The 23,714-nt window shown below is 46.7% G+C and overlaps 2 protein-coding genes across 13 annotated transcripts in view; one reads left to right on the top strand and one right to left on the bottom strand.

The window, feature by feature from the left end:
• Positions 1–17,766, bottom strand: part of FAM219A (family with sequence similarity 219 member A) — a 58,470-nt gene extending 40,704 nt beyond the window's left edge. For 5 of the 9 annotated variants that reach the window (XM_032164009.2, XM_032164005.2, XM_032164004.2 and 2 more), the window contains exon 1: positions 17,386–17,766. In XM_032164009.2, coding sequence (XP_032019900.1) covers positions 17,386–17,445 — 60 coding nt within the window. In that variant the 5' untranslated portion in view covers positions 17,446–17,766. The remainder of the gene's footprint in view (positions 1–17,385) is intronic. The other 4 variants (XM_058445491.1, XM_058445489.1, XM_058445490.1 and 1 more) reach the window with 2 other exon arrangements.
• Positions 17,767–17,985: 219 nt separating this feature from the next.
• Positions 17,986–23,714, top strand: part of DNAI1 (dynein axonemal intermediate chain 1) — a 60,686-nt gene continuing 54,957 nt past the window's right edge. For 3 of the 4 annotated variants that reach the window (XM_058445482.1, XM_058445483.1, XM_058445485.1), the window contains exon 1: positions 18,010–18,234. In XM_058445482.1, the coding sequence (XP_058301465.1) occupies positions 18,187–18,234 (48 nt within the window). In that variant the 5' untranslated portion in view covers positions 18,010–18,186. Of the gene's footprint in view, positions 18,235–23,714 lie in introns of all 4 variants that reach the window. The other variant, XM_058445484.1, reaches the window with a different exon arrangement.

Raw genomic sequence — 23,714 nt, forward strand, 5'->3', positions numbered from 1 at the left:
CCAGCCTGGGCGACAGAGTGAGACTCGGTCTCAAAAAAAAAAAAAAAAACAACAACAAAACAATTTTTAAAGAACTGTTATCTTACTATGTTGCCCAGGCTAGAGTGCAGTGGCTATTCACAGGCCTGATCATACAGCACTTAGAGCCTTTAACTCCTGGGCTCAAGTGATCCTCCTTCAGCCTCTCGAGTAGCTGGGACTCCAGGCTTATGCCACCACACCTGGCTCTCACATAGGTTTTTAAACTTGGCTGGAAAGAGGAAAGAACCTAAGAGTTCTAGAATTGCCTGCCCCATCCCTCCCCCCAGCCTCTCCCGGCTTGTAGCCCAGCTAAACAGGAAACCAGGCTTGGGTCCTTGCCAGAGCCCAGGCTGGGGCAGGAAGCTCAGGAAACAAGTAAGACCCTCCTCAGCATAGAAGAAGGCTGCTCAGAAATCCGTGGGAAGCAAAAATAAACCCAGCCCTTGCTGAACTCTCTCCCAGAGGAGGAAAGGACCACAGTTGCTTCTACTCCCTAGCATAAGTCAAGCATAGCCCTAGGAAGATTCAGAGAGCAGATGCAGGAGCTTCATGAAGTGAGATACTGCTGTCCCAGTGAGAACACACTCAGTAAGGACCCTCCCCTCAGAGAAGCACAGGGCTTAGTGAAGCGGGGTGGGATACATGTGGCCTGAAGACACTCCAGGGCTATCTTGGGCTGATAAGGAAGGAAATGATGGTACAGGATAAGAGCAGTGGTGGAAGAAGCAGACCTAAAGGAGAGAGAGCCCGAGACCAGGTGATACTTGTGGGGTATGAAGGCAGAGAATTAACAGGGTTCTTTGCTGTACAAATGTGAAAGAAATTCCTGATGGAATAATGAATCAAGGCAACGACAGCCAAGGGCTGTAAAAATATCAGGTGAAAGGCTGAAGGGGGCTTTTATTTATTTCTTATTTTTGAGACAGGGTCTTGCTCTGTTACCCAGGCTGGAGTACAATGGCACGATCATGGCTCACTGAAGCCTCAACCTCCTGGGCTCAAGCAATCCTCCTGCCTCCCAAGTAGCTAGGACTACAGGTGCACGCCACCATGCCTAATTTTTGTATTATTTTTGTATGGGGATGGGGTCTCACTATGTTGCCCAGACTGGTTTCGAACTCCTGGCCTCAAGTGATCCTCCTGCCTTGGCCACCCAAAGTGCTGAATTACAGGCCACTATGCCTAACCAACTTTTATAATGGAGAGATCAGGCTAACTACACCACGAATCAATGTGAACACCACACAAAATAGGATAAACATATGTCATGTGCTTCTTGGTATGAAATACATACACATCATACCTCAAAAGGTAAACTGTGGCATACACATCACACCTCAGAAGGATTCTTTACAAAAAGTTGAATTTAAGTCTGATCAAACCTTGAGATCTAACTACCAATTTGCAAAAATACAGGAGACAGAATAGGATAAAAAACATCACAAGGATGTAGTCAACAAAATCCAGAATGTGGGAAACTCTATAGGACAAAGGACTGAACTTTTTGTTTGTTTTTGTTTTTGTGTTTTAACAAATAAATTGCAAGAAAAGAAAAAGTGGTGGGAGAAACTACAGATTAAAAGAGACATATCAGGCCAGGCATGGTGGCTCATGCCTGTAATCCCAGCACTTTGGGAGGCTGCGGCAGGTGGATCACCTGAGGTCAGGAGTTCGAGACCAGCCTAGAAAACATGGCAAAACTCTGTCTCTACTGAAAATATGAAAATTAGGCGGGCATGATGGCAGTGCCTGTAATCCCAGCTACTCAGGAGGCTGAGGCAGGAGAATTGCTTGAACCCGGGAGGCAAAGGTTGTAGCAGGCTGAGATCACGCCACTGCACTCCAGCCTGGGTGACAGAGCGAGACTCCATCTCAAAAAAAAGAGACATGTCAACCAAATGCAATGTGTGAGCCAGATTCAAACCAACCAACCAATTTTTATGATGTTAAGGAATTAAAGGATTTTTATGGTATTTATGTTAAAAATAGTAATGGTGTGATAATGGTAGTTATGTTGAAAATTATCATTTTTAGAGATAGTATAATGTTATAGATGATTATTCACCCATACCCCACCTACTGGATTGTCTTGAATATTAAATTATTAAATTTAATTCAAATATTCAAACATTAAATATTCAAATATTAAATTATTCAAAATAATCCAGTAGGTGGGGTATGGGTGAAATAAGATTAGCCTTGTGTTGATAGCTGTTGAAGTTGGGTGACAAGTACTAGGGGGTATGTGTTTGAAAATTTCCAGGGCAAACCATTTAAAAATGTAAAGGAAGTGAGCAATCTGGATCTGCCTCCTCTAGCCCACTGACATTGGGGAGAATAATAGCAATGTTGACTTTTTCATATGTTTCGTGAGCCCTGAAAATTGACCTTTGGGAACCAAAACAGCAGTAGGACACCCTCCACTATCACCAATGGTGGGGATCTCTAGGAAGGCCCACTCTGCTAATAGACTCAGCCGCCCTCTACAGGTCCCCCAGCCCAGCCCCACTCAATGGGAATCCCTTCCATAGATCAGTGAAAGCACGGAGCAGGTCCTTCTCCAGCCTGGCCTCACCACAGCCCTGTCAAGGAGGCCAAAGACTCTTCTCATTTGGTGATGAGAAGAATAACCCATCTCCTCACTCTCTCCCACAAAAGTTCCCTTGGGATTCATGGACAGAAAATGGAAATCAGCAACCCTTTCATTATTATCAACCCTTAGACCAGAAATTATAATAGAGTAATTTGCAGCTCATTTTCACATACATGATCTTATTTATTTTACAAATGCCTGAAAGAGGTTAGGAGGCTGGCCAAAGGTCATAACAAAAGTGGTAGTAGCTAGGATATGCCCAGCCTACTTACCACTGCTGTGCACAGCTCCTGCCCTAAGGCCTGTGCCCCCCACTAGCTTATCCTAATTTCCCCACCCCCTCAAGCATACTCATACCAGTTCCTCCTGTGGGAGCTTCCTGTGACTGTCTCTCTGCTGTATCAGAGCCCATGGCAAATGAAGGATGTGAAATATGAGATTTCATCAGGAAGTTCACAGGGAGGCTAACAGATGGTCAAATCTTGGTTCTGACTGGTCCCCTTTGGTACCAATGTTTGCTACATTAAATACCAACCCCCAACTTGGTCTCCCTCCTTGACTCCACATAATTCTCCCTCCCCTTCCCTAAACCACTAGCTACCACCACTTCCTCATATCATTATCCCCACTTGGCCTTTCACTGAGTCCTCTAGGCCAGAGCTGGATGCAGCAGGTCAGCTGAGAGCAGAGAGGACTTTCTGGAAGCTAAAATCCTCAGCGAACAGCTTTGGCATTCATAGGAGGCCCAGTGGAGGCCCCTTTCACCAGCTGCTGCAATTTGCATGCCAATGTGGCTACTGGCTTTCCCACCAGAGGCAAGTCTGCCCCTAGACAGAATGACCTATACATTTGGGTTTTGTGGTAAGGAGAAACCCATGCCTGATACACTAAGAACAGGACATCCAGGCTGGCACTCTTCCTTTCCTCCAAGATCCCCAGAGACCTTATCCATTTCCAGGAGGATGTGTACAAGTCATATAATGTTGGAAGACTCAGGTAGGAGCTCTTCATCAGCAAAGCTAAGTTTTTTCCTCATTAAATATTAAAGCTTAGAACTCCATTAATAGCTTCTCCAGCCCCCACAACAAAGCTGACAGCACAGTTATCAGCTCTGCTACCAATGAGAGAGGGGCTGGATTGCCCTTCTTATGTTATTCTACGTCCCTCACTTCTGAAAATGTACCTAATGCTGCAAAGGGAGAAGATGGGAAAAGGCCAATTTGTAAGGAACTCAGATTGCTAACTCAGCTAGGCACCCCTGCCCACTGGGGAGCCAGGAGCACATCACTCCTTGTAAGAACAAAATCCTTCTCATCCTGTGGTCTGAGTTCAAACATCACTTTCTCATAGAAGCCTTACCTGACATCCACAATCTAATGTAAGAGAATAATTTATTATTCTCTCTTTTCCTACTGCATTTCTTATCTTTTCTATCACTTGTCATAGTTGGTAATTGTGTTTGTGCACTTTGTTTAGTATCTGTCTCTCCTACTGGATTGCCAGCTTATGAAGGTAGGTACCATGTTTGCTTTATTCATCATTTTACTTCCTATGTTTGGCTCAGTGTCTTGCGTATAGCAGATGCTCAAAAGATATTATTTGAATAATGAATGAATGTCCCATCCCTGTATTCCCCTGAATCTCCCTTAATTCCCCAACATGTAGCTTCTACTCTACTAATTCTCACCTACTCATCCCCCTCTAGGTCTTTGCTGTTCCCCTCCTTAGAATAACTTCTCAACCTCCTTTCCACTCTTACTCATCTTTAAAGGAGCCAGCTGTATTCTTCTGTAGTTCTGTTTCATAAGAGCAAGTATCTTCTTCACCAGTCTGTAAGTTCTAGAGGTAGAAGCTATCTGCCAAGGAGATCAAAGGGGAGTTGGGGTGACAAGACTCACAGCACATTAAAGTGGACACCCTAAACCAGAATATCATTTGTATAAAGTTATGTGCTAGAGGTTATAGAGGCTTAGGGATTGGTCACTAGAATATTCAGGGAAAGCTCTCTGAAGAATGGGAGTTTATATTGATCTCTGAAGAATGTATATGAGTGAAATGGGCAGAAGAGAATTGTTAAGAGGAGAGGAGGCCTCAAGGTGCCAATAGATGAAAGGTGAAGGACATGGCTGGACTTACTAGAAAGAAAGTTGGCTTGAATGGTAGCAAGTATGGCCAGCTTTGAGGGGTAAAAGCCTAGTGTAGATGCCTCAAAAGCCAGTGGAGAAGTTCAAGCTTGATGTAGAAGAACTTAATTGGGTTCCAAGTTGTGAAGGAGGGTCTAATCTAGCCCATGCCAACCTCCAGCTGGGTAATGGCTAAGCCTGTTTACCTTTCTGGGAGTCTGCTTGCAGATCTATAAAGTTGGCAAAATGATTTTCCTAATCTACTTAATGAGACGGTTCAGGTGCGTTGGAAACATCTTTTCACCACCTTAAAAAGGAGTTAAAGATAGGCTGGGTGCAGTGGCTCATGCCTGTAATCCCAGCACTTTGGGAGTCCGAGGCAGGAAGATCACTTGAAGTCAGGAGTTTAAGACCAGCCTAGCCAACATGGTGAAACCATCTCTAATAAAAATACAAAAATTAGCTGGGTGTGGTGGTGCATACCTGTACTCCCAGCTACTTGGAAGGCTGAGGCAGAAGAATTGCTTGAACCTGGGAGGCAGAGGCTGCAGTGAGCCAAGATTGTGCCACTGCACTCCAGCCTGGGCAACAGAGCAAGACTCTGTCTCAAAAAAAAAAGAAAAAAGGGGGGGGGGCAGGGGGAATTAAAGATAGGGATAAGACACTGTACCCATAAACTTTATACAATGACAAGGTATTAGGGCCACAGGACAGGTAAATGGAGAGCTCACATCTCACTGAAGGATAGAAAGGGATGCATGAAGAAGATGCTGTTTTTGTGACAGGGCTTGATATATAGGAAACATTAGCAAACACCTATTCACAGAAAACTAGAAAAGTGCTGCTTGTGCTAAGTTCCACAGTGGATTCTTGGAGAAGTTTATAGTACACACACATAACACAGCCATGTTTACTGCTAGAATATTATTCCTAGCACCTACTTTGGAAGGACTAGGACACTTGCACAGAGCAGTGTGTCTTCCTGGTGCCCTGGCCTCTGGCCCAGTTTAAGAACTGCTACCATAGAGAATGTGAGGTAAAAACACATTCACATTCCCACCATGGCTCTGGTTCTCCCTGTGAAGCTACAGATAACATGAAGACTATCCTCCTTTTCTTTCCTAATCCCAGTCCTTTACGTATTTGAAAACCTTAAAATGCTTTCTCTGAGACTGCTTATTCATAGGCCAAACAGCTCAGTTCTTCCAACTATTCTCACATGACATGGTTTTGACTCCTTTCATTATTCTAGTCACCCAATCTCTTGAATGATGATATCAGTACAGAATGGAGGATTTCAGATGGTGATGACCAGTACAGAATAGGGCAGAGTAGGATGATTACCTCCTAGGAACTGAATTCCATGCTTCTATTAATGTAGCCCAGCAGCACATTAGCTTTGTTATATAGTAGACTTCTATTAAGCTTTCTGTCCACTCAAGCACTAGCTCTCTTTAAAGGTCCCTACCTTCTCCAATCACACAGCCTCCCTAGATTCCTATTGAAATTCTGTCTTGCTGAATTCAGCCAGCTACCTTTCTGAGAATAAGAGTCACATTACACACATGTAGTGTAGTTGCTAATAAATGTGGAACCATCATCTCACTATCCTCAGTGGACTCTTACCTGTATTGGCAGTAAGCCTAGCTCAAGATGTGATTCCAGGTTCTTGCCTTGATTTTACACTGCTAAGGGAAAGGGCTACTCTGTTCCAGATATGTTCTGAGTTCAATATAACAATAGGTATGGCTATTAAATGTGATCATGGAAGCTCAACTGACAATAATAAAAGTACAATATCAATATTATGGGTAGTGGCAGTCCCACAATAATCTGTGCTGTGCAGATCACACGTACAGCTCTGTGTTCAGTTTCAGGGGTGAGAAACGTAAAAGTATCCACTAGGGCAGCTAGGATAACTGGGAATTTGGAAGCCAGTGTCCCGGGAAATGGTAAAGGGAAAAAGCAGCCTATTTAGCCTGGGTAAACAAAAGAGCGCTAAGGCTGTATAACCTATAATAGGGCCTTTCCTCGCCAGTAACTTCTGGCTTATGGGTCTCTTCTTGTAGCCTGTTCCTTCTTGCTTCTTTGGTCAAGGGCTTATAATTTCATATTAAGTGTGGCCAACCACTCATATGAAATTCATGAGATCTTTTCCTGAATCTGCTTCTTTCCCCCTCTTATCTGCTCAGCAGAGTCAAGGTTACTCCCTCTCACCTGGCCTATTTATTTCAAAAGGATTTTAAACTTTATATTAATTCAACACTTCAGAAACCAGTGCTGAAGATCAAGTAGAAAAAAAACAGTTTTCTTCATGTTTTTTTTTTTTTTTTTTAAGACAGGGTCTTGCTTTGTAGCCTAGGCTAGAGTGTAATGGTGCAATTATAGCTCATTGCAGCCTCGAACTCCTGGGCTCAAGCCATCCTCCCACCTCAGCCTCCCTAATGGCTAGGACTACAGGCATGCGTCATCATGCCTGGCTACTTTTTAATTTTTTGTAGAGACAGGGTCTCACTATGTTGCCCAGGCTGGTCTCGAATTCATGGCCTTAAGCAATCCTCCCGCCTTGGCCTCTCTAAGCACTGGGATTACAGGCATGAGCCACTGCACCTGGCCCCTTTATTCATTTCTTAAGGAGCCATATCGTAAGACTTTAGCCCCTCAGTGAAACAGATTGCTTGGCTGGCTAACATCCCCAAGAGTTCCCCTTTCCTGTGTTCTTTGCCCAAGATAACTATGATGATTCAGGGCCGCTGGGATGGCAAGCAGAATACTAGAACTGTTGTTCCCCTTGCTGAAGACCATAGCAGACACGGAAAATCAACTAAACCATGTCAGTCTTTCGTATGGAACCAGGATTCCGCCTTAGCATCCATCTTAACACAATGCTCCAGGCAGCAACTACTGATCAAGGGGCACTGGCATGAAGGGTAATGCTTGTTTATCATCCGTGCTTTATGTAGCCTGTGGAGTAGGAGGGTATAAAATAATCATGCAGGAATGTCTCTTGAGCTGTTGTGAACAGTGGGAACATTTATTGATACTGCAGAGGAAGTACTGAAACATCTCCTAATCGGGGAATCCACTTTTCACCTTAAATCTCAATTCAGATGGGATTCTTCCTGATGAAAGATTTGGATTATCTTTATCTTCTCTACTGCTTGGCAGAACATAAAAGCACAGAGCACAGCCCAAGGTAAAAATGAGAAATAGAACTAGGCCATGGTGGGAGCTAAGCTATGAGGACACAAAGGCCTAAGAATGATATAATGGACTCTGGGGACTCATGGGGGAAGGGTGGGAGAAGGATGAGGGATAAAAGACTACATGATGGGTACATTGTACACTGCTTGGGTGACAGGTGCACCAAAATCTCAGAAATTACCACCAAAGAACTTATCCACATAACCAAAAACCACCTGTTGCCCAAAAACTATTGAAAAAAAAAAAAAAAACTCAGCCATGGGATAGCCACACTGGTTTAAAAGTAAAGTACTAGCTGGGTGCAGTGGCTCACACCTGTAATCTTAGCACTTTGGGAGGACATGGCAGGTGGATCTCTTGAGCCTAGGAATTTGAGACCAACCTGGGCAACATGGCGAAACCCCATCTCTACCAGAAAAAAAAACAAAAATTAGCTGGGCATGGTGGTGCACACCTGTAGTCCTTGTTACTTGGGAGGCTGAGGTGGGAGGATCACCTGAGCTTGGGAAGGTCAAGGCTGTAGGAAACAGAGTGAAACTGTGTCTCAAAAAAAAAAAAAAGTAAAGTACTAAATGGCTAATGTATACAATATATAAATTATATCTCAATAAATCTGTCCAAAAAAATAAGCATCAAACCAGCATTTGGTAGAGGGACATAAGGGAAATAAAACTCCCTTAGAAATATTATGAGAAAAACAAGGCACTTGGTATTTGCCTGTGCACCTAACCAAAGTTCACCAAGAGCTTCCTACTGATAGCAGCAAGTTCAGACCCTGAAACAAATCAGCAACATCCCATTAGACACTAGCATAGGGCAAAATGGTGTGGGTTATAAAAGACATTTAAAAGAACTAGGAAGACTATAAATCTAGACTGGATCAGCACAGATACTAATTTCTAAGCTAAAGTTTTCCAAAGAGTATTTTCCATGAAACACATTGGTTCTGTAAGATGTTAACAGATGTAACATGAAAAAAGGTTCTATAGTTAAATAAGCTTGGGAAACGTTGAATTAAACAAAGTTGAAAAGGTTCCTTTAATGCAGGACATCTCAGAGCCTTTAAAATATCAGTGGGCATTGTGATGGGATAGAGCATATAGTCTTTCCCAAAGAAATTTTTCTACGGAGCCTTTTTCCGCCATGAAGCATCCCAAAGGATCAATATTCCTAATAGAATACTATAGGAAATGCTGGTCTAAACCCTGCATGGTGCGTGGCCAAGGGCTTCACCAATTCCTTCATAAGGATAAAAAGGGAAATTAATATGGGAACTAGGTCGGGCATGGTGGCTTACACCTGTAATCTCAGCACTTTGGGAGGCCAAGGTGAATAGATCGCTTGAGCTCAGGAGTTTGAGACCAGTCTAGGCAACATGGCAAAACCCCTTCTCTACAAAAAATACAAAAAATTAGCTGGGCATGGTGGTGCGTGAATGTAATCCCAGCTACTCAGGAGGCTGAGGCGGGAGGATCGCTTGAGCCTGGGAGGCAGAGGTTGCAGTGAGCCAAGATTAAGCCACTGCACTCCAGCCTCAGTGCCAGAGACCCTGTCTCAAAAAAAAAAAAAAAAAAAAAAAAAAGTGGGGGGAACTATAATTTATACCTTGTACATAATTATGTTTAACTACGTAGTGAAATATATGTGGTTCTCACTCCACAGTTTGCATGTAGTTAATTCAATAAATCTTTTTTTTTTTTGAGACGGAGTCTTGCTCTGTCACCCAGGCTAGAGTGCAGTGGCACAATCTCAGCTCACTGCAACCTCCGCCTCCTGGGTTCAAGCAATTTTCTGCCTCAGCCTCCCGAGTAGCTGGGATTACAGGTGCCCACCACCATGCCCGGCTAATTTTTGTATTTTTAGTAAGGACGGGATTTCACCATCTTGGCCAGACTGTTCTTGAACTCCCGACCTGGTTATCCACCCGCCTCCGCCTTCCAAAGTGCTGGGATTGCAGGCTTGAGCCACCGCGCCCGGCCAATTCAATAAATCTTAAAATACTCCTTCAGGTATTGTTCTCGATAGATGGGATGTACTCTGCTTATAACAGCCAAGAATCTGATGGCCAAATCAGAAAAAACCAGGCAAGGAGCCACAATCACTGGTCTTGTTTCTGCCTGGGTGTGGCCTCTTGTCATATGTTTAGACTCAGGGCTGGAACGGTCATTCAGAAAACACCATTCATAGCTCTATGTCCCCTCTTGCACGCACACTCACATACCTCACCACCATCATAGAAACTTAAAATTGACCTTCAATAACCAAACCATCTGATCCTCAATTTGCTATCTCTGAATAACAATAATAACAACAAATACAAGTACAGATTTGCTTGAACTCTCTCCTAAGAATGTAAAGCCTAGGAAGAAACTCCTGCGGGCGTGTGTCTACCCTCTCTCCCAGGCCAGACGCTACAGGCCTCTTTCCTAGATGACTTCCCTACTCCAGAGTCCCTCCCTGCAGCCAGAAGTTGATTTGGCTGTCCCACAGTGAGGTCTGTGGATCATGTGCCAATCTCTAAACTCCAGAGCAGACTCAAATCCAGAGCTGGTTCCCCTCCTTCCTTCCTTCCTTTCTCCTGCCCAGAAAGCCAGATTCCCATCAGAGCCTCCTTAAGAAACAATGACTTGGGACCCTGCTGAGCCACACCTCTTGTTTCCTTCAACCAGCACCTCTGGTTATCTGCCTCAGCCCAGTTCTCCCCTTCCCACACGCTCTGGAGCTCCCTGAACCAGTTCTCCCAGGTCTCTAGGAAGACATGAAGCAGCTAAGCCCAAGAAGCTAAATTTCCCATGTTCCCTTTCCAGACACGAGGCTCCACCTGCCTTTTTAAGGAGTTGAGAGGGTCCCTGAGACTAATCAGGTTTGAATGAAGAAGACTGTTTTCCATTTCTGCTCACTCTGGGCTATATAGGCAGTCAAGGGCAGCAGGCAGCTGGGGCTGGGAATGACTCAGCCTGAACCCCAGCTACCACAGAAGCACCTACCCACAGAGGCCACACTGGGACCTCTGAGAAGCCAAGTGACCTCTGAGTGATCTCACGCCAGAATCCTGCTCCTTTGGTACACCTTGCCTGGAAGAAACGCTTGGGCTCTGCTTCCACCCAACTGCAGCTTTTCAGGCTGGTCTCAGAAAAGGAAAGTACGTGTCCTTTTGCATTTTGACATCTTGCAGTGATGTAGTAATACATATATCCATTCCAGAAGGAATCAGTGAAAGAGCCCAGCTCCATCAGTCAGAAAAAAACCCATAGATTTGACTAGAATGATGGTAAAAGGCAAAGCCAGAAACTGCAACATAAAGCACTCAGACAAGAAAGGATTTTATTTTTTCTTCATCAAAGTGCTACTGGAAAGAAAATAACAACAAAACCCACTATGGCTCCTTGCTGCTACCACCAATTCTCTTGAATTCATCAAAGCAGGCTGCAGGGGAGAAGTATTCACTGGCAGATGAGTGTGTTTCTCAGCAGCCCTTTTGAGGCAGAGGGGGGCCGAGTGCCACTCTGACCTTTGGTTTTCTAGGACTTCTGGGTTCCTCATAACCCCAAGAATGTAGCTTCAGCAGTAGAGCAAAGGAAAACAGCAGCCTTTTCTGTTGTAAGAAGTCCCTGAGACCAAAAGGTACATGGGCTCCTGAGTTTCCCAAGGTGATGATGGTCTCTTCCTCCATCCAGGTGTCCATGCCACAAACTTGAGAGTCATCCTTAACTCTCTACCTCTCCATTCCACCTCCCAACAGATATCATATCCTGCCTATTCCACCTTATTAGTACCTGTGTATCTGTCCCATTGTGTTTCTCTGCTTCTGCAGGCCTTCATTATCTCCTAGCAGAATTATTACACCCACGTCTGTATTCGTTTTCCAACTTCCAATCTCATCTTCTCCAATCTCTCATCCACCACTAACCTAAACTCAGATTTGATCATGTTATTCCTTTAATTATAACTCTTCATTCATTCCGAATGCACTCTTTTGTTTCTTCTTCCATGCCCTTTCTTTGCTTGGCCTCATTTTGTCAGTTTGCCAAGCTTCTAGTACTCTTCCTATGGCCAGTTCCTAGGGCCTCTGTGAAGCCTTCCCTGACCACTAGATGAGAACCCTTCCTGCTTTCATTTGGTGCTCCTGGGCCTGGTTCTTCTCTTGCAGTGCTCACTATTCTATAGTGCCTCAATCTGAGTTCTAGACTGTGCATCTCCCTGGAGCAAAATTCTGTGCTATTGAGCCCAGAACAACATCTAACAGAGAATAGGTTCTTACTTGGTGTTTGTTTGATGAGATGAGTAGTAAGGAGCTGCAGTCTTGAACAAACCTGATCCTCAGTTTGTAATATAGGGCAGGAAAGAAGGGTGCCTCTGCCCAGGAGCCTGAGAAATACTGCTGGGTCATGAGCCACATGGACCCACTAGGAGAATCCAACCTTAAACTGAAAAGTCATCTGACCACAAGGAGGCAACTTAAGGTGCCCAGAACATAGAATATATATATAGGTCAGTTTTCCACGGTGGCTACTTGCTATCTTTATAATGTTCTCTCCGCCACTTTCAGGAGCCGCTGTGGCCTACCCACTGAATTAATGTCCCGTCCTGACCATCCTCATCCATCCCTGAGTGTCAGGAAGCAGTAGAAGTCTGAAACTCCTTTCCAAGCTCATGTAGTGAAAGAGTCAGAATCTCAGCATTCCTCACCCTCTCCCAAAGGAGGGTGTCACTCTTTCTCATGACACTTCATTGATCTCTACTCTTTTTGACATATATCTAAAAACCTTCCTATAGCCATCTGAGCCCATCCTTCTCTTGGCCACCCACTGGAGAGATCTTACTTGTCCCTGTATCCTTAAAGTACCTGATCTGAGTAGATGCTCGTGAACTAAACAAATGAGTTAACTGATAACCTGGTTTCAGTGAGGCTAGAGTAACATTTCTTTCAGCTGTGCAGAGATCCTATCTGGTGCCATTTGCCATTCTTTAAGTCTCTTTGGTCCCTGAGAGCACAGGAGGCAGGGTGTTGCCTGACACAATTAAGTGCTTAAAAGCTCCATTTGTTCTTACAACAAATCTCTTCCTCTCCAATTGCAGCCGAAGAGAAGACATAGACTGTGCGGCTGCACCAACAAGCTGAGCAGACAGACAATAGGGCCAGAGAGCCTATCCCTGTTGCTCATACAAACAATATACCAAACTCAACCCAACTGATCAACAGAGAGCCTTGGGCTGCTGGGAACTTCTCTAGATCAGTGAGGTGTATGGCTCAGACACAGAGCTGATACACAAAATGTGCCTATCCCTGGCAGTTTCTTTGGGAGAATCTGTGCTCAGAAACACTCAGGATTGTCTGAAAGATAGATACAGCAGGAGTGGAGACCAGTGGATACGTCTCTAAGAGGAGCTCTCACTCCTTTCATAAGAAGACAGGAGGCTGAGTGCGGTGGCTCACGCCTGTAATCCCAGCACTTTGGGAGGCCAAAGTGGGCAGATCATGAGGTCAAGAGATCAATACCATCCTGGCCAACATGGTGAAACCCTGTCTCTACTAAAAATACAAAAATTAGCTGGGCGTGGTGGCGTGCGCCTGTAGTCCCAGCTATTCGGGAGGCTGAGACAGGAGAATCACTTGAACCCTGGAGGCAGAGGTTGCAGTGAGCCAAGATCATGCTACTGCACTCCAGCCTGGGCAACAGAGCGAGACTCCGTCTCAAAAGAAAAAAAAAAAGGAGACAGGAAGAGACCATGGGGAGCTCTCAGGGATAGACCGGGCCTGGTTCAGCTGCTGAGTTGCAACAAGGCCAATTAAATAATTGGTGTGATGGGGAAAGGAGGGAAGCCACTCCTTTCAGGCAAACTCCCACCAGAGACAGGAGGCTCCATGCAGCTGTGACAACAGCAGCAGCAATAACAGGGCAGGGATCTCCTCCTCTTCCTCCCACTAGCTGAGATCTAATGCTTAAATTAGCACCTTGGAAACACCCAGATCTGCTGGCTGCCTTCTCTCCCAGTTCTGCCACGCCCCCAGGCCTTCTTTTCAAGCCTGAGTTTCTCTTTCAATTAAATAATTAAAAAAATAAAGATGTGCTCCCCCTAGAGTTTATCTTTCCAAGTAGGCAATGGCCTCTGGATTCTTCCCATCACTATGGGATGGGGAGAGTTATTTGATGATGGCGCCCATGTGACAAGCCTTTATCCATACAGCTTGGTCCAGAAAGGGGCAATGACGATGACACCAGCATTGCCTGGCTCCCTTGGGGCTTAATGAGTCAGCCCCTACTCTGCCCCCAGTGGAGGATCACACTAAGAGAGTGAGCAAGAGAAACAAACTTTGACAAACTGTGGGTTCAAGAGCAGGGTCACATCTGTGTCTGTGTTGCTAACCACATCCCTAATACTCAGTTTAATATTTGGGACAGAGCAGATGCTCAATAATTATTTGATAAATCAATTGCTGAATCAATGATATCAGGTCTCTGTGGTATTCTTTAGAAGGGAGAGTGAGGAGCTGTTGTTTAAACTTTAAAGAGATAGTTTGTCTTCATCTCATCAATGGAAAAACAATCTAGGAAGGAGGAGAGACTTCTAGAGGTCTCAATAAATGGCAAAAAAAATGAAATAGGTCATAGCTAAGTCTGAGCCTGGGACCCTGGTTTTTATGGCCTATCCAAATACTTTTAAAGAGCCATTTTGCCCTCTTTTTTGCCCTTTACCTCTATGATATGCTATCTTGATTTTTTTTTTTTTTGAGACAGAATCTTGCTCTGTTGCCCAGCTGGAATGTAGTGGTAGGCACATGGCTCACTGCAGCCTCAACCTCCTGGGCTCAAGTAATCCTCCTGCCTCGGCCTCCTGAGTAGCTGGTACTACAGGCATGCAGCACCATGCTGAGCTAATTTTAAATATTTTTGTAGAGATGGAGTCTCACTGTGTTTCCCAGGCTGGACTATCTTAATTCTTTATGCCCCAAAACGAAGACTCCTGAAGAAACATCATACAAGATTCTGCTGGTCTCAACAATACACAGGGTATTTAAAGGGTTTTGAGGTGCCTCTGGAATACAACCTGGGGACAGAGGTCCGGAAGCGGGGCAATGTCTATGACCCTCAAATGAGGGATGCTATTTCCATAAGGCTCTCACTCAACCTCAATAAAGTATTCTCAGGCCAGGCATAGCAGCTCACTCTTGTAATCCTAGCATTTTGGGAGGCCGAGGCGGGCAGACCACTTGAGGTCAGGCGTTCAAGACCAGCCTGGCCAACATGGCGAAACCCTGTCTCGACTAAAAATACAAAAATTAGCCATGCGTGGTGGCAGGGGCCTATAATCCCAGCTACTTGGGAGGCTGAGGTAGGAGAATCGCTTGAATCCAGGAGGTGGAGGTTGCAGTGGGCCAAGATCGTGCCACTGCACTCTAGCCTGGTTGACAGAGAGGGACCCTGTCTCAAAAAAAAAAAAAAAGTATTCTCTTGCAGACAAGGGTGACTTTAGCAGTTAAAAGGGTCTGAAGGCAGTCAGAGCTTTTCTAAGTGCCTCCTTGCCACAGATACTTCTCCAACTCCAGGGCCACACAGACCGGAAGCAGCTCAAGAGTTCTCTACCCAGCCAAACCACTGTTCAGAATTTCAGGCAATAACAGAAGCACCAAGGACAACTGAGAGAGCCTGGTGGCTCTTTCTTCTCCCCTTTCTTTGAACAGCTATTTCCTCCCTTTTTGGGAACCCCAGATGGGAGACAAGAAACAACTCATTGCTTCCTTTTCCTGACACACTTGAACCTCCTCTTCCTTCATCCACCCTCTATTTTGATTCTTCATTAGATGCTTAGAACTGGAAGGGCAATCTAGTTTGACAAGCCAGGTTAGCTAGAAAGAGAACTCAGAAAGGAAAATTATCTTCAGCCAGCCCAAAGTCCTTCTTTAAGTTCATGGGATGGACTTCTCTCCAGGATTTTCTGGCTCCCAAATAATCCAATGATGGCATGAGGCTAGGAAAAAGTCCTGTAACACCTCTCTCCGGTTTAATATTGTATGCTTCTGTAAAACTTCTTTGTTTTGGCTCTTAGAACTGTCTAAGTAGTCATGAAAGGGGGAAAAAGCCTTTTGTCTCCTGCTAAGTGGCCACTAATGATTCTCTCTACCATCCCCCAAAAGGTGTGACAAAAAGGTGGTGATGGGTCCCTGCCAAGGCCCATCTTGGCTGCTGTAATGGGTAGGTTACTCGCCCAGGAAGCTACAAAGCACATCTGTCAGCCAGGGGGGTTATAGGTCCAAGGGTAGACCTGTTTCTGGCCACCCTGCCTAACACAGAAGCAGAACTTCAGAATTTGGAGAGCTCAGCTCTGCTCCAGCCAGCATGGCTCAGAGAAATGGGGCATCCACACTTTCGGGTTTGTAGCCCACCTTGCCTCCTTCCAATTCCAGCTCAGGCTCCAGGGGGATAAAGCGAACATAGCCTAGACATTCGCTCTCTTCCCCCCTCACTATACGAGCTGGCTAGGCCTCCACGTCTCCCACCCGGTTGCCTGACAGACAAGCGAGGCCAGGTAGCCCCCTGGGCGGTGGCCAGCAAGCATGGTCTCCCTTAGGCCTAGCCTCGGTGCACCCGAGTTGCCCTCCCCCTTCCATTCCCTCCGCGCCAGCAGCGATGACATCATTCCTCCCTGACTCCGGGACCGCGGACAGGCGGCAGGATCCGCGCCCAGCAAGGACTTCAGGCACGTAGGCCTAAGATGATGGGGGCTCTTCCCAACCAGTGGGCACAGGCAGCTCCAGTGCGACCCCACTTCCTCTCCCGTCGGTTCCCGAGCACTCTCATCTGCATCGCGATTCCCCATCTGGTCGCCGCGCACTCTCCTTCCCGGTTTAGATGCCCGCAGCCTGGTCTGCCTGCGCTCCCCACCGGAGAACGGAATTCCCAGGTTCTGCACCAACCACCTTCCCCCACTGGGTCCCTCGCCCCGGCCCAGCGTTCCTGTCCGTATATCCAGCGGACAGGCGGGCAGGCCCCTCCTCTTCTAAAAGCTGATTCCCAATCTCTCTTAGCCTGACGGCTCCCCCGCCCTAAGCATCACAGGCCTCTAGGGCTAAACGCCTCCCCACCGCCCATCCCAGCCCCCTGGGCCTGCCGCCGGCGTTGCCTCATGGCAGTTCCCTCGCCAGTCCCCGCTATGGGCCTCCGCTAGCGGTGTGCACCTTTGTGCCCCCTCCGTTCCATCCGACGGTGCTCTGCTTCCACCGACGGTGCCCTCCGCCCTTACAGGTCCCTTTGCTCTCATCCAGCATATTCTCCCACGGTTTTCTTGTCCTGCAAGTCCCCGTCCTCCGGCAATACGTTTTCAGGGATCTCTTTGCCCCATCCGATGGCGCCCCTCCGCACGATCCCCCCGGCCTGATTCCCTCCCTCCCCCTCAAGCGACTCCCCCTCCCGGCCTTGGCCTGCCCGCCGCCCGCCCCCTCACCAGCGGCTGCATCTCCGAGTGCGCGGTGGGCACCTGGAACCGGTCGATCTCCTCCATCATGGTGCCGGCGGGCGAGCGGGCCAGGGGCCGGGCGCGGCCGGGGACACCGACGGGACCGCGCGGGGCGGCGGCCCCAGGAGCCCGGCGGGTGGTGCAGACTAGGCCTCCCCGGACCAGTCGGGCGGGCAGGGGCCGGGCGGATGCAGGGGTGGGCGGGGGCGAGAGGTTCGCAGACTGGCTGAGGCCGGCGTGACTCCGTGGGCTTGCCTAGCACTACCGCGGCTGTGGCCGGGCCGAGCCGCAGGTCTTGCCTCGCCTCCTACTCCGCCGCCGCCTCCTGTCAGTAGCTCAGCCACTGCGGTGACTCGGCAACTCCACTTCCGGGTCCGGGACACCGCCCGGAGCTTGCATTATTCATGAGGAGGCGGTGTCTGGGGACCCCAGCCCCACCCACATGCGAGAGTTCCGAACGCGCGGGAGCCCGGCTGTGATTCCTGAGGGGGCGGGGCTTAGTGGAGACTCGCTAGCCGCGCGCCCAACTCCGCCTCCTTCCCGGGCCGGCTGGGCGCGCCAGAAGCGCCTGCGCCTTGGCTGCTGGTCGGTTGCTGGGTAACCGCGTCAGGGAGTTGGATTCTATCCTGCAAGGGCACGGGGACCCACAACAACGGCTGTCCCTAAAGAACCGTTGCGACTGGTAATTGAAGTGGAAGAGAGTCCAGATTTCTTGTGTGTGGTCAAGGAGACGGACAAACTTTTTGTCTTCAGACGAGGGAGCGTTTTGTAGGCTCTCCAGGGGTTGAGATGCTTCCTGCTTCTGCGAAGGCTCCCCATAAACAGCCTCGTAAGCAGGTAACGCACGCACACCTTCCTTCTGATGACCTCTGACTTTCGTCGTCGCCAGTGACCACTAATCATACCTCTCCTACTGATCCTTGATCTTTTCTCTGTTGACCCCAGCCTTCTCACCCCCGTGACCTCTGGCAAGTGCTCCCACTGACCTCTGACTCTGTCCTGCTCTTTCCCACTAATCCCGGCCTCCTCTCCCATACTACCCCAACCCACCGTTTCTTACCTCTCTCCTTTTATCCACCATTCCCATCTCTTCACTTCACTTTACCCCATGGACTCATTCTGACCAGTCTATTCTCCTTAACTGCCCCATCCCCATTCCCACGAGTCCCTTCCTCCTTGTCCTCACATTCTTGTCCCAAAGGAATTTTTCTTTTTCTTTTTTCTTTTTTTTTGAGACAGAGGCTCGCCCTGTAGCCCAGGCTAGAGTGCAGTGGCGCCATCTCAGCTCTCTGTAACCTCTGCCTCCTGGGTGCAAGCGATTCTCCCACTTCAGCCTGCCGAGTAGCTGGAACCAAAGTCATAGGCAACCACGCCCGGCTAAATTTTGTATTTTTGGTAGAGACGGGCTTTCCGCATTTGCCCAGGCCCGCCTCTAACTCCTGAGCTCAAGCGATCCTCCTACCTTGACCTTCCGAAGTGCTGGGATTACAGGCGTGAGCCACTGCACCCAGCCTCAAAGGCATTCTTTATCCAACCCTTTGCTGTGTGCCTAGCTCCAGGCTAGGTGGAAACACAGGCCTTGCTGTTTGGGAGCCCACAGAGGGTGTGCAAGAGAACTAAACAGAATACAGGACAGGCTATGTGCAGGAGTGTGATTTTATTTTCTGTGCTGGGAGATTTATGAGGAGAGAGAGGGCAGGCAAAGAGGAAGAGGAGAGAGGCCATTTTCTCATCCCCGTCCCCACCCCCACAGTGCACAACCCAAACACTCCACCCTAACTATTTCTAGAGCCTCATGTCTCTCTTCCCTGCGAGCCCCTGGTCCACTCCTATGGTTCATTCAGCTATGTGAACATTATGCTCTTATTACCACCTGGACAGATGTCATCCCTTCTCACAGGAAACCCGAGTCATCCCCCACTTAACCCACTGAGCAGAGTTCTGCTTTCTTCCTCAGCATCACCACGGAAGGCAAGGCAGTCCCAGTTTCCCAAGGAGTCTTCTGTGGTGAAGCAACTCAGTCCTTCAGGAACTTTTTCCAAACCGTTTATGAATTACCACTCAGGCTAATGTGCAGTTTCTAGCTCTGGAAAGCAGGACTTCTATTTATTTATTCCAGATTTACCCCACTCAAGTCTAGGTATATTGAGGTTTAGAGAGCCAATCTCCATGCTACTTATGACTTTGCATATTTTGGTCTGGCCACCTCCATGTTAGCCTTTGCTCCTCTGCCTCTTTTACCTGGGCTTCTGTAGCAGATGGACCTGACTTTCTTAGGTCTCTGCAGCCTTGGGGAAGCTGCTAGTCCCATATGAACATGCCCTAATTTTATGTTGGGGTTGGGCTTTACGTTGAAGTTCATGTACTGTGTTTGAGCCTCCTAACCCTATATTTACAGGCAGTTTGCTTTTATTTATTTTTTATTTTTGTATTTTTTATTTTTGAGACGGAGTTTCGGTCTTGTCACCCAGGGTGGAGTGCAGTGGCGCAATCTCGGCTCACTGCAACCTCCACCTCCCTGATTCAAGGGACCTGCCTCAGCCTCCCAAGTAGCTGGGGTTACAGGCACACACCACCATGCCTGGCTAATTTTTTTTTTTAATTATTATTATTTTTTTGAGATGGAGTCTTGCTCTGTCGCCCAGGCTGGAGTGCAGTGGTGTGATCTTGGCCCACTGCAAGCTCCGCCTCCTGGGTTCACATCATTCTCCTGCCTCAGCCTCCCAGGTAGCTGGGACTATAGGCGCCTGCCACCACGCCCAGCTAATTTTTTTGTATTTTTGGTAGAGACAGGGTTTCACTGTGTTAGCCACGATGGTCTCCATCTCCTGACCTCGTGATCTGCCTGCCTCGGCCTCCCAAAGTGCTGGTATTACAGGTGTGGGCCACCACACCCAGCCAATTTTTGTATTTTTAGTAGAGACGGGGTTTCACCATATTGGTCAGGCTGGTCTCGGACCCCCGACCTCAGGTGATCCACAGGCCTAGGCCTCCCAAAATGCTGGGATTACAGGGGTGAGCCCCCGCGCCCCAGCAGTTTGCTTTTAAAATAAACATTGAGGTTTGGTTTACATATAATAGAATGTACCATTTTAGTTGTACGTGTTGACAAATTTTAACAAATTTACACACGTATAAGCCACCACCACACTCAAGATATAGGATACTTTCTCTATCCCAAGAAGTTCCCTGTGCTTCATCCCACCTCCTGTACCCCACCCCTGGCCTGCCTAAGTAACCACAGATCTGCTTTCTGTCATTACAGATTCGATTTGTCTTTTCTAGCAACTTGCAGTTTGAACAAGCTTGGGTATGGGTTTCTCTAGCCCATTAGGGAGACATTAGAGACTAGTTACACTGAAAGCAAGGAGAGGTGACAGCAGACAGAAAGCAGAAAAAACTGGGTCAACTGGCCCCGTACACATCAGCACTGCCCCATGGAGGGAAGGTTTGTTTTAGTTCAGTATTGGCGTGTGGGGTGTGAGAAAAGGTTGGGTTGTGCTAGGTTGTATTCATCATTTTCTTGCCTCAGTGAAGACCAATTTCAGTCAGTGCTAATCAGGTGTGGGATGTCCTAGAGATGTTTGAGAAGTTGTCCCTGTCCTCTGGGAGTTCAGTTCAATGGGAGAGACAGAACACAGGCAGAAAAAGATAAAGGAGGCTGGGATCCCCGGGGATGAAGGGGAGAGAGGCCTGCAGGTTAGGGCAGCAGAAAGGCTTCAGGGAGGAGGTAGGTAAGACTGGGTTGCCAGAGGTGAGGGAAGATCAGGCTTGGGTTTGTTAGAGGATAGAGAGGAGTTTAAATTCCATTTGTTCATATCACTCCACTAGTTGCCTTTTAATGGTTCCCTGTTGCTCTCAGGATAAAGTCCCAAAAGTCCAATTTGCTTGGTATGGCCTTTGCCACCCTGCGTGGTCTTGCCTTTGCTACCCATCCTACTTCAAACCTCACCATTTCTTTATGAAAATTCCACAATCCCAGCAAACTGAACTGCCCTCACTTCCTGGAAAGTGATATTCACGCTGTTTATCTCCTCTAAGCTTTTGAAATCTTTTCTGTTTGTGTCTACCTACTCTACTCCACCCTACCCCAAATCTTTCCTTCATATCCTATTCATACTTCGGGCCTAAGCTTGGCCTTCATATTCTTCTACAAAGGATTAAGTCCCCTTTCTGGAGGCAGGATAGGGTGATATCCCCTCTAGACTATAAACTCTGTTATGGTAAGGATCATGTCTGTCTTGTTCATTGTTGATTCCCCTCTACCTAGCACAATACCTGGAATATATTAAATTCTAAGAAAATGAGTTCAATATGAATTCTGAATGCCCTAAGTTGTTCTTGGAAATTATCATCTGAATGTGTTTGAAGGATGGGAAGGAGTGAAGCTGGGATGGGGAGACTAGTGGGGAATTATAACAAGGAAATGTAATTGTGTAAGTATGGTTTTCCAGGTACATGTTTACATCTGCTTTGGCAGTAGGGCTATGAATGATTCAAATTTGAACCACACATATCCATGCCTTAAGAGATGGGTTTTGGAGACTAAGAGATAAAAATATTGATGTGTAAATATTCATGCAGTAATTATTTATTGTGCCTACTCTGTGTTAGGTACTGTTCTAGGTATTGGTGATATAGCAAGAAACAAAACAAACAAAAATCCCTGCTCTCATGGAGCTTATTTTTTAGTTGGAGGTAAAGTGGCAATAAATAAATTTGTAAAATATATAGTATATTAGATGGTGATAGATGCCAAGAAGAAAACTAAATCAGAGAAGTAGACTAAGAAGTTCAGGGAATCAGAAGATTATCATTTAAATAAGATGGACAGGGAAGGTGTTACAGAGGTGGCATATGAGCAAAGACCTGAAGGAAATGAAAGAGCTATGCAATATCTGGGGGTGGGGTGTGGGGTGTGGGGTGAAGGGGTGGGATAGGGGAGGCATTCCAGACAGATGGCATAGAAAGTATGAAGTCCCTGAGATGGGAGCCTGCTACGCATGTTCTGGATCAGCAAGGAAGGGAGCGGGGAATGTGGCAGGAGATAAGGTCAAAGAGGTACATTCCCCTACCCCATAGAGTTAATCAAATAACCCATGGCATATTAAATTGGTCATTATGGAGCTCCATAAATCATAATTTGTAATTAAAATGCTTGAATGTCAGGCACCATAGACCATGACCAGCTCAAAACATCACTGGTAATGCCCCAATAGCAAAGCGTCCTTCCTGAAAATTGTGAGAGTGCCAACTGGCTGCATGTATACATGTACAGGAGGAGCTTTGCAGCGTTGCCAAACATTGCCTGGCAGCCAAACTTCTTAGTAGAAAACCGAATTAGAATCTTCTGTGAACTCCAGTTAAAAGCTAATTTTAGTTTATGACTAACAAATTTTAGTACCCCTTTATAACTCGGTTGGTTACCATAAAAAAAAAAAAAAATCAAAGTCTGGAATTTTACATCATTCTCCTGTAAAAGCCAAAGAAAAGACTTTTATTTTGGATCATTTTGTGGTCTCTCAAGAGGCTCCTATGGTGCAATACTTTTAGAAATATTGATCTAGATTAGGGGTGACTAGGGTAGGAGTGAGTGGGCAGGGTTGGGCATAAGGCCAGAAGAGAGTCTTGGATGATTCAGAGATTTTGAGCCTGGTGATGGGGCCTGGTATCCATAGATGAAAAGATAGGAGGTGAACAGAATGTAGGGGAAGGTGATGTGTTTCTGTATGTCCAAAGTAAGATAGCTTCACTCCTGTGACCTCAGTGTCATTCTTACACATATATTCCTCAAGCCCTAGATATGATCTTTTACTCCCTTACCTCTTAAATATCTCTCAAATTAAACTACTTTTTTCATATACACTGCCACCTCCCTAGCCCAGCCTACAATCATCTCTCACCAAAGAGTGCTGTAAAAGCCTAGTAACTAGTCTTCCTTCATTCACTTGTGCCCTTTCCAATCCATTCTCTACACTGCATGAAAAGTGGTCTTTTCAAACTGTCAATCTGATTGTGCCATCCCCCACTCAGAACACTTCAGTGACTTCCCATTGCTCTTAGGATAGGGAGCAGATTTTTAGACAATCCCTCCAGAGACCTGAATGGGCCTGAGACCTACCCGGGTCTCTATACCTTAATTTGTACCACTCTTCTCCATTATTGCTGTACCTTAGTTCTATGTGCTGCCCCCTCTTTCTGGAATGCTCTTCACACCCTCCCTCACACATGTACTCACTCCTAAGATTTCAGCCCCCAAATCAATCCCCACAACCTGACCCCAATGCCCCCTGACCTGTTATGGAAGGTAGGGTAAG

The sequence above is a fragment of the Hylobates moloch genome, unplaced genomic scaffold, assembly GCF_009828535.3.
Source record: "Hylobates moloch isolate HMO894 unplaced genomic scaffold, HMol_V3 SCAFFOLD_10, whole genome shotgun sequence".
In the NCBI taxonomy this organism is placed as follows: domain Eukaryota; kingdom Metazoa; phylum Chordata; class Mammalia; order Primates; family Hylobatidae; genus Hylobates; species Hylobates moloch.